General features: G+C 39.1%; 1 protein-coding gene across 1 annotated transcript; it reads right to left on the bottom strand.

Annotated features, from left to right (window-relative positions):
* Nucleotides 1-479: 479 nt before the first annotated feature.
* On the bottom strand, nt 480-3,870 carry vgll3 (vestigial-like family member 3). Its single transcript, XM_040028355.1, has 4 exons — nt 3,406-3,870; nt 2,175-2,526; nt 1,488-2,027; nt 480-1,366 (listed from the first exon to the last, which is right to left on the bottom strand). The coding sequence occupies exons 1-4, from the start codon at nt 3,508-3,510 to the stop codon at nt 1,326-1,328; spliced, it is 1,038 nt and encodes a 345-aa protein (XP_039884289.1). The 5' UTR covers nt 3,511-3,870; the 3' UTR covers nt 480-1,325.
* Between the last annotated feature and the right edge of the window lie 6,511 nt (nt 3,871-10,381).

Below are 10,381 nucleotides of genomic sequence, written 5' to 3'. Positions count from 1 at the left end.
TATATGCTCACAGCTGAAGCGCTCAAGTTTTTTCCTTTCTTATGTGGTTGTGTTTGAATTTTATAGTATATATGTGCAGCTTCTACTCGAGTAAATCTTATCTTTAAAGATTCTGATTCAGGATATTAACATGATAAACTTCTGTTTTATTAATTCAATAGTTATTGAAGTCATTTCTCTTTTAAAATGTGTAGATTTCAGAAGTTATTCTACCTTTATGACATATGTGAAAGAAGGTCTTGTACATGAGATGTACTGTTAAAATACAAGGCTTCTGTGGCTCAGGTGGTAGAGTGGCTTGTCTATCAATTGGAAGGTTGGGGAAAAGGCTAGGCTCCTCCAGTCTGCATACTGAAGTAGTGACCAAGGGTTGTCCTCGATGCATCTATCTGTATGTGTTTGTAAATGTTAGAAAACAGTCAGACATCTGTAAAAGCTGCATGAATGTTTGTGTGATTGAATGAATGAGACTTGTAGTGGACTATGCTTTGATTTGAAAGATGCTGTATATGTACCAGTCCTTTTAAAAATAGAGAAAATGCCAGCATCAAATCAACATGGATGCTTTTCTTTATTAAAGACATTTCCTACATTTGGAAACAACAAACAACAAACTAACACATAATGGGAACAGCAACAGAGTGCCGCCTAAAATAAACTGATCCTTTTCTAAACTTTGCTTTGGATTAATGCATCGTGGTCTTGATTTTTACATATCTGCAAGTTTCTGTCAGAGAAAACAAAGCACCTGCAAAGGTTTTGCTTTTCAGTTGTTGAATTTATTCCTTAAACATACAGTATCAATATTTACACTACAAATTCCCCGAAAGGCAAAATTGAAAGGCAGCTTCCAAACAACAGTTTTAGCAGAGGTCATCCAGCAAATGACAATATAGCATGGCTTAAATGAACACAGACACATAAGCAATTTATAGTCATCATCAAACATTTTACTGTACAAAACAAAATGGGGGTCAAAATCAAGCTCTTGAAACAGAACCACTTAGTCACGCATCACATGGAAAGTAAATTGGTGTTTTGTGCTGACAGAGAAGAGACCTTCCATTCTTAAAGCTAGTAGTCTTTTTTTTTATTGTTCTTCGAGGGCCTTGACGTGCAGCCAAAGCATACTGATCACTGTCATTTAAGTCCAATCCTGAGTTCATATCAGTAATTGTGTGGACAGTGCAGGACTCGTAGATTAAGCTACAGTTAGCATTCTATAGCTACATTTTGAATTACAGTGCTGGTGTTGCAGCCATACATTGATAAGCCACATAGTAAGTCCTTTTTGGCATAAGTTGAGCTTTTTGCCAGTCCATCAGTTAGAACCAAACTGATGTCTTTGCTTTGGTTTGATCAAGAGCTGCAAAGAGAAACAAACAGGGTTAAAATGTTATTGTGAGTTTAAGATTTAATGGCGCAGTAAAAAAAAACATGTGAATTTTGACCAAGGCTTGTCAGAGTTACTGAGCCGTTATATCTACCTGTGTCATATGCCTCTAAAGATCCATGGAGACCAGAAGGAGTCCAAGTGGCAGAGGTAGCCGTGACATTGTTGTTGCTGCTGGGTTCGATCCCTGCCTTCACCCCCTTGCCGTGTGGGGAACCCCCTGTGTTGGTGGATGTCTGACTTTGGCTCCTAACACCAGGCAGCACGAGTGAATTGAATCTGGGATCCAATGCCGTGCTGTGAGCTGGGTATGTATGAAGCATGGGGTGATGGTGCCGAGTGTGGATGTGGGGGTGGGAATGGTAGACGTCATGAACATTTGGGTAACCGCTTGTGCTCTGGTGGTTCAGGCTGTAGGTCCAGCTATCAGGAAGGGTAGCTGCAGGTGAGAGGCTGGCCTGGGAAAGCATGTGGCCGGCCCACAGAGCTCCATCCTGTTGGTTGAATGAAACAGGGCTGGAGGAAAAGCCTGGGTGGACTGAAACAGAAACAGCGGGGATACAGGAGCTGCTCTGGGATGGATAAGTGTTGTTCCAAGCTGAGCTTCCCTGACCTTCAGTGAGAGAGCCACCATCTGAAACAATCACATCACAAAGACTTAAAAGACTGACACAAGCTATTTTTCACGATTTTTAGATTTAATTTTTAGGGGTTTTGTAACTATTTGGATAGTTAAACCAAGTCAGTGCATCGACTACATAGGCAAGTGTTGCCTACTCACCTTTCCATAGGCCAGCGGTGGTTGAAGCCAAAGGCTGAGTCACTCTAATGGGCTTGGTATCGCCACTGAAGGTGCTGGACTGACTGAGAGCACGAGAGAAGTGCTCATCCACCACATCACCAATGTTTCCTTGGAAGTAGGTAAACAATACACACCGGGAACTCAAGTACTCCGTCTCTGCTGGCTGAGTACCATCCTTTAACTCGGAATCAGATGAAGATCTGCTGCCTGATTCAGCACCTGCTGCTGCAGGACCCTGCTGTAGAACCTCTTCTCTGGGCAGTATCCCTCTTCCTCCTCCTTGGTGTTGGTCCATACACTCCTGCATCTTACTGTAAACACTCAGCTTTCTCTGGAATGAGATACAAATAGAGATTAAATGAAAGTTAAAAAGAACAGTAGCTCAAGTTTATTAGAATTTAAATTTTAAAATAATGACCATCTTTGTGTTGGTTTTGAATAGATATAATACAGAAGACAATAATTTCTCACATGTTGGTGGTGCTAACAGTTACACAGAGTTCTAAATGTCATAAATAAATGACATGGAGTCACACTGTACCACTAATTATTTGATGTGGAAGCTGATTGGGAATCGTGTGAAACTAAGATTCTTTTCGCCTCCATTTTGCATTCAAACTATTTGTAAAGCTCAGTGTGCCTGATCCACATTCCTCAGTGACTGACTGACTGTCATTACATCACCGTTTGACCGCAGGATTAATAGTTCCGTGTCATTACGCCTGACCTGTGTTGAATACCAATCTCCAGACTGGAATTTAATCACACAAAAAGGAAATTTAAGGTAAAAGTTATTAAAGCAATTGAAGGATAAAGACTTTGGAACAGAAACAAATTGAAATCGATTGTTCACCAAGGACATTTTATAAATCATCTTAAAACTTTCCTCCGTTGATGATATTTAACAACTTTTTTCTGCTATAATATTTTAATTCCAAACTCAGTTTTAGTTATTTTTTTGTCTTCTGCCAGGTACTTAATTATTATACATTTAGTTTTATAAATCTTTTGCTTGTAGTATGCTTGTAAATTGAATACGAATTTCGATTATCTTGTGAAAATAGAAAAGTCACGCGTCCCCCTGTAGGGCACACGAGCCCTCAAATGGGAAAAAATAAGCTTATTTTCAAGCACAAAGGAAAGCCTCGAGCTGAGATCTCGGTGTCTGCCCCTCTTAGTGCCTTCAAAAGTTTTGCGATGAATGTCTCACCTGTTGTTGTTGGTGATGGTGGTTATAGTAAGTTGCCTTGTACGCCGCTGCTGGGAGGTAGTGCGCTCCATAGCTTTGGTGGTACATCACATCCAGGCAACTCATCGCGACGGAGCGAAACGGATAAGGAGAAGAGGGAAGCCGAAGGAGAGAAACTGGCGAAACACAGCCGAGGGGTACTCTCCTTGAAACTTCAGACGGGCTGTGTCTTCTGAGCCATCAGTGTCTCCATATATGCCCAAACGCATACAATAGCCATGTCGCCCAGTTTGCATAGAAACAATGCGCCTCCCGTTGCGCGCTCCACCAGCACCACCCGGGGCCACAAAATAGTTCAAAACGGTATGAGACGCACACAATATCCGGAAAAAAAACCTATCCCCTGACAAGTTTTCAGATAGTTCTTGATTGGACAAGCATCATCTTCTCTTGTTTTTCCCCTCTTTCTGTTTTGGAGGGGAGTTATATATTTAGAGAGGGCTGGGGCCGTTACGCACGCCCACCGGGGAAGGGCCTCTATGGCGCAGAGTTTAGTAATGTAGTATTATTGCCGAAAGTCTGAGGGTTTGTCGAGGTTTCCCTACAGTAAAGTTTAACACTGAGCGCTTGTGTGACATGCCACTATTAATATCTGAACAAAGATTAGATTAGAGAGAGACTACAAATCCTAAACTTAAATCACCATTATCGACAAAGAAGTTTAATTTATTACGTGTCATTTCTTATTTTCAGCCGTTTTCATTGGTCTGATTACAAATGTCTTTATTTTCTAAGTACGGGTCTATCAAAATATTCTCCACAGTGTCAAACATTGTTAACCATTAATAATTGTAGTAACTGAATCACAGTCAGATTAGTCTAAAAATACTGCAGCAGGCTCATTTAAAACTCCTAATATAAAATTAACACTGTCAGGTTAGTCATTATAGGAAAGGCTGCTTTGAAATTTGCCATGAGAGGAGGGACTTTAATTTAAAAAAATGTACGAGACCCTTTTTTGTGGTCAAACAGCCTCGTCTGTAGGTCGTCTGTGAGCAACAGGTGCCTCTCAACGGCTGGTGCGTTACAATGACTAAAATAATGTGAAGGATAAGTAATGAACGTTTTTTTTTAGCATCGAGATGAAGACCTCAGAATCTCAAAACAGCAGCAAAATATTTTTTTTAAAAATCGTGGCAACTAAAACTCAGTAGGGCCTCGCTCTTCATTACAAACAGTGCCCGCTAATCATCATTTCCCCCTCAGCGCTTTGATTGGGAGATCTGAGCTGTTTGCTGCCATCTATTGACAAGGATAATAACATCACATGGTTATCAGTTTGTCCCATAGTGAAGCAGCCAGCTAAAGACATTTTGCCATCATGGTTATGAAGCCAAACATGTGATTATATATTAATGTTATTGAGGCAAGAAAAAAAAGCTCCAGAAATCCCATATATACATGACGAAACTTGCTTCAATAGTTGTTCAAAACATTAAAAAAATAATAATAATAATTTTCATCACTTTTTTCCCAGTGAACACGTGACTACTCCTAACCCATCATTACATTGATTTTTATTTACAATGAGGCTGTGTCACTCTTGCATCTTTTCTTATGGTATCATAGTATTCCATATCTGTTTTGTCTGATTGACTCAGTCCAAAAGCAAACTTTGAAATTTGAAAATGTTTACATATATTTAATGCAGTTCATTAACAACAACAGGAAACACAAGAACGTGTAAGTACATTCATTGTGAACTGAAACAAAAAAGTGTGTTTTGTCCCAGTTCCAAATGAACACTTACATAAAATTGCTTCTGATCTCATTGAATGCATAGAATGCTAACCAGGTGAGCCAGGTGTTGTGATTTTAAAGAAAGCAACTGCCCCACAGTCCACAGCAAAGGAGATGAGAAACAAAAAAAACAGACAGTCCCTCGAAATCTACTAGTTTCTATTAAAAAAAGATAGAAAATCAGTTATGCTGTGTCAGAAATAATGGTTATATGTAATTTTAAAAAGTAGAAAGGGTGGGAATGACACTAAAACAATTGGTCTAAAAACCCGAGAGCTTATATCTTATTACACTAATTAGCCTTTTCTAATTCCTGCTGAGTTAACACTATATTGTAACTAAAGCACTTCCTTATTCTGCAGTTTTTTTCTGCAAAAATGCTGCTGCTTAAAAAAAACAGGCTGTATTTGGGCTAATGACACCTAGCTCCTCCTCTCCTTCAAGTATCTGGCTTATATGCAGCATGCCTGTTCTTCCCTGTGGTTCAGTAAATTTAAAATATGACGATGAGGTCTGAGAGCTTTGTTACTGCCAGCATATTTCTTTGCAGACATGTCTAATGAAAAAATATTTATAACATACATGAATCCAGTACTGCTGACCTGAATGCTGAACAGCTTTGGAGCACTGTGGATGTTGTTTGAAAGCTTGGCACATGCATATATACACCCACAGTGTATGTATGCATGTATAGTATGGATTTACAGTAGGTGTCCTGTTCATTTTCCCAGTAAAACAAGCCAACAGGCACAACACCAGGGTATTGAAACCAGTGAATGTTATTCACAAAGAACTTTTCCTACTTCCCTTCTGCACGCGTCAAAATGTGAAATGGGGTACTATCACAGGCCATTTCATTAGGTACGCCTGCTCAAATGTAAAATTGCTTTCTGGTCTTATGAGTCTTGATTTTATTGCAGGTGGTAGGGCAAGAAATTGGTGCAAACAACATGAAAGTATGGCTCCATCCTCCTTTATATCAAAGGCTCAGGCTGATGGTGGTGTAATGGTTTGGGATATATTTTCTGGGCACACGTTGTGCCTTTTAATACCAACTGAACATCATTTAAATGCATTGCTGCTGACCATGTCCATCCCTTTATGCCAACAGTGTATGCATGTTCTTATGGCTGCTTCCAGCAAGATAACACATGATAACATCACGTCAGCTCAGATCATCTCAGACTGGTTTCTTGAACATAACAATGAGTTCACAGAACAGTCAGTTCTGAAGGTAAAAGGGGGGTTCCAGCTCAGTACTGACAAGGTGTAATTCATGAAGTGGCCAGTGAGTATATCACTTACAGTGCTTTGAAAAAGCATCCCCCCCCTTTCTTGATTGTTTTTTATTTTTGCATATTTGTTGGACTTAAATGTTTCACATCATCAAATAAATTTCAGTGTTAGACCAAGACAACACAAGTAAATGTAAAATGCAGTTTTTAAATTATGATTTCATTTATTTGGGGAAAAAAGCTGGACAACTCTACCTGGCCCTGTGTGAAAAAGCTGTTGTCCCTAAACCTAATAACTGGTTGTGCCACACTTGCCAGCAAGGACTGCAATGAAGCTTTTGCAATAACTGGCAATGTGTGTTTTTTTTTATTTCACTGAGGAATTTTAGCCCACTCTTCTTTGCAGAATTGTTTTAATTTACACACTTGAGGATTTTCAAGCATGAATGGAACTCAGATTTTCCGAAAGGATCAACTATTGTCTCGTCAGTTTACAGAATATTTTCCCAAAAATCATCAAAATGTTGAGATGAGCCTTTGTGTTCCTTTTGGTCAGCAGGGATTTTTGTCTTGTAACTCTGTCATAGATGTAATTTAAGGCCAGTTTATTTCTTATTTTTGAATCTTGAACGCTGACCTTAACTGAGGCAAGTAGGGAATGACGTTCTTTAGATGTTATTCTGGGTTCTTTTGTGACCTTCTGGATGAACTGCTGATCCCCTCTTGTCGTAAGTACTTCGGCCACTTCTGAGATAGTTCATTGCAATTTCAAGTTTTCTCCTTTCGTGGAGAATGGCTCTTACTGTGGTTCAAAACCTTAGAAATGACTTTGCAACCCTTCCCAGACCGGCAAATGTCAATGATTTTGTTTTTCTCTTTTTTGTTCCTTCAAATTGTGGCATGATGTGTTGCTTCTCTCTTCTTGAGATCTTTTAGCCTACTTTGTCAGAAAGTTTTCATTTAAGTTACGTCTTGATTCATCAGGTCTGGTAGTCATCAAAGCTGGGTGTGGCTTGTCAAACTGATCTCAGCTTTGTTGTTTAATATTAAAAGTTTTTGATGATCTAAAACATGTAAGTCTGACAAATATGCAACAAACTAATAAATCAGGAAGGGTGCAAATACTGTTTCACAACATTATATAATCAATTGCCTGATCCATTTTGGCTAACTCAAGGATATCATAGGCTTCTTCATACTTAACCTTTTTACACAGAATATATATGTTTCATGTAAAGAAAGCACGTGTTTAGCCCAAATATCCCTTTGAAAGTGCATATAACAAATGCATGTACCATTCATCTTTCTCACTTTATGCACACCTTTAATCAGTGTGCAACTCTCCCACCCACAAACATGAGCGCATGAAAAACGAATGTCTGAGAAACACAACAGGAAGATTTATTATTAATTTCTCTCATCCTGCCTCACTGCATGTTGTTACCAGATATGATGGCACTTCGGGGACTGTGGCAAGAGAGTAAGTGTCATTATTTTCACTCATTTTTCATTCACTTTGATGTCACAATGAGAGTGTGACTTATTCCCTCATAAGCAGAAGGTGCTAAAGTGGGGCAGAGCTGTTGAGAAAAACAATACAATATACAGGAACATTTTCAGGACTTTATATTATTTCTGAACAACTCCACTTTTTATTAACATTGCCAAAGGGTAGTCAAAGGAGCTTGCAAAGGAAAGCGTCTGGACTTCTTTAAGTTGCTTGAAGACGTTTCTCCTCTCATCCGAGAGGCTTCTTCAGTTCTAAGGTCAAATGGCGGAGAGTCCCAGATTTAAACCCAGTGGGAGTATTCCCCCAAAGAGGGACAAAAGGACCCCCTGATGATCCTCTAATCACCTGAACCAAGGTGTGAAAATGGATGTGGGTCCCAATCAGCCAGGGTTTCGGGTGACCCACACCCAGCTCCTTTGACTACGATGACCTGGATGACTGAGAACCTTCACAGACATTGCCAAAGGGTGGAAAGCCAAATTATCATGGGGAGTATATTTTGAGCTTTTTTTTTTAAATGAATATCTTAATTAAGTTCGAATAACTTAATTGCCAAATGTGTATATACTAATTTCCGTCCCCTGAATTAATAACATTTAATTAGAACCACTGAAACGACAATTATCTAATCAGTTATACAGTGGATAAAACAATATCGCTCAGTCTTATTCAATACAACAAAGATAGTGATCGGTAACTGGGACAGTTTGACACATTACTCAGTGTGACAACACTAGCAGCCAAAGACTGATTATACAATTGTGCAGAGATGGCAGAGTTTATCCATATCTCCAGCTAGTGTTGTATAGGAAAACTCACAGACTGGCTTTGGAAGTGGGGCAGTGGAACACGCGGATGCCGGGAGACAGTGCAAGTATTCAAACTTTATGATGGTATTCCATACACATTCATGCACACATGCTGCACAGTTCAGAGCATATTACAACAGACACATACACACAAGCTCTCTGACACAGGCAGTGGACCTCAGGGGCTTTCTGCCAAACATCTGGAGAAGCCCGTGCCTCCGCTGCTCTGCTCCTTAATGAGGCACAGAGATGATTATTAGTGGCTGTTTTAGAGGGGGAAATTGAGGGAGGAGAGGGGAAGGGATAGAAATTAAAGTGAAATTGGATAACTGTTTGCTTTTTACTCAAAAAAAAAAAAAAGAAAAAAGAAAAAATGAGCGGAACCTCCAGTGCTTTAGATCTAAAGACATTCCACATCCCTATTAAAACTTCACCGTCAGAGAAACATGAACAGGGTTTGAGGGGGTACATCCCAAGAAACCAAAAGAAAAAAGAAGTCACAAGTGTAATGTCCTACATTAGAGTCTGAGACATAATTATTAAGGCCCCCACAATATGAAAAGCATTTTTAGAAGTGATTTTAGAACAAGATTTTGCACCAGTCTACTTTTGCAGGATTTTACCAAATGGTTTGGCTTTTTTGTTAGCTTCACCCCGTGAGCCTTATGAAGCAGGTGTGACATAATGCTGAGTGCTGTTGATGATATGTCACATTAAGCAGACTGCAACATCATGAGTTTTGAAGTGAGGTTGCCATCCTTCTTTTCCCCCAGAGATTCTATGGAAACACACACCTGCCTAAGCTGGACATATAGATGACCTTATAGAGCGATGATGATGATGAAGCTGATGAGGTGATAACATTGACTGTAATAAATGCAAATAACCTGCAGGCTGCAAATAAATGCTGGTTCTTTAGAGTGTAAATTCTCTTTTAGAACCAATATCCTCAAGACACACTTGACCTGAGGTTCATATTTTTTTACAGTGTAAAAATTTGTTAATATTATAATTTAATTTTTTATTCTTAGTGGTAAACCTGTGTAAATATGACTAAATTAAATAGATCACATCACCGAGTTGTGACCTTAGTTGGACAGGCAGTTAAAATAAATGAAAAAATAAAATAGAGCAGGCATGCCAACCACACAGTTCATATTCAGCCATGTTGTGTTATTATAATAGCTAATAACTGCTCACTTCACTTTAGATGAAGATGAGCAATAGGCTTTATTGCACCTCTCTTTCCTTTTCCACAAAAAGCATCAAGAGAAGCTCAATTGTCCATCTAAGGCCAAGAAACCTAAATTGCATCTGTTAAATTTCTTCCATCACACACTTCTTCTTTTACACATTTGATGCGATTTTAACAGGATATTTAGTTTGGTGGTAGATGTTGGAATTCTTTAGTTAAAAACATGCTATATGGTATGTGTATGTGCCTGTATACTCAAGGTGGATATTGCACTCTATGTTGCTGTAGTAATGCTGTAAAATGCTGTAAACCACTCTTCATAGAGTGCGTGTAAGAGGTGGGGGAGGAGTGGAGACTAAGTCTAATTAAAGATCCATTAGTGCTTCTCCAAGCACATGTATATGAGTGGATTCCTGTTCATTATTAGCCATTTTCAGACTTAAAAAGT

The sequence above is a fragment of the Simochromis diagramma genome, unplaced genomic scaffold, assembly GCF_900408965.1.
Source record: "Simochromis diagramma unplaced genomic scaffold, fSimDia1.1 OVJJ01000343.1, whole genome shotgun sequence".
NCBI classification, from domain to species: Eukaryota; Metazoa; Chordata; class Actinopteri; order Cichliformes; family Cichlidae; genus Simochromis; species Simochromis diagramma.
The sequence above is the reverse complement of the archived record's forward strand: the minus strand, read 5'-3'. Positions and strand labels throughout refer to the sequence as shown.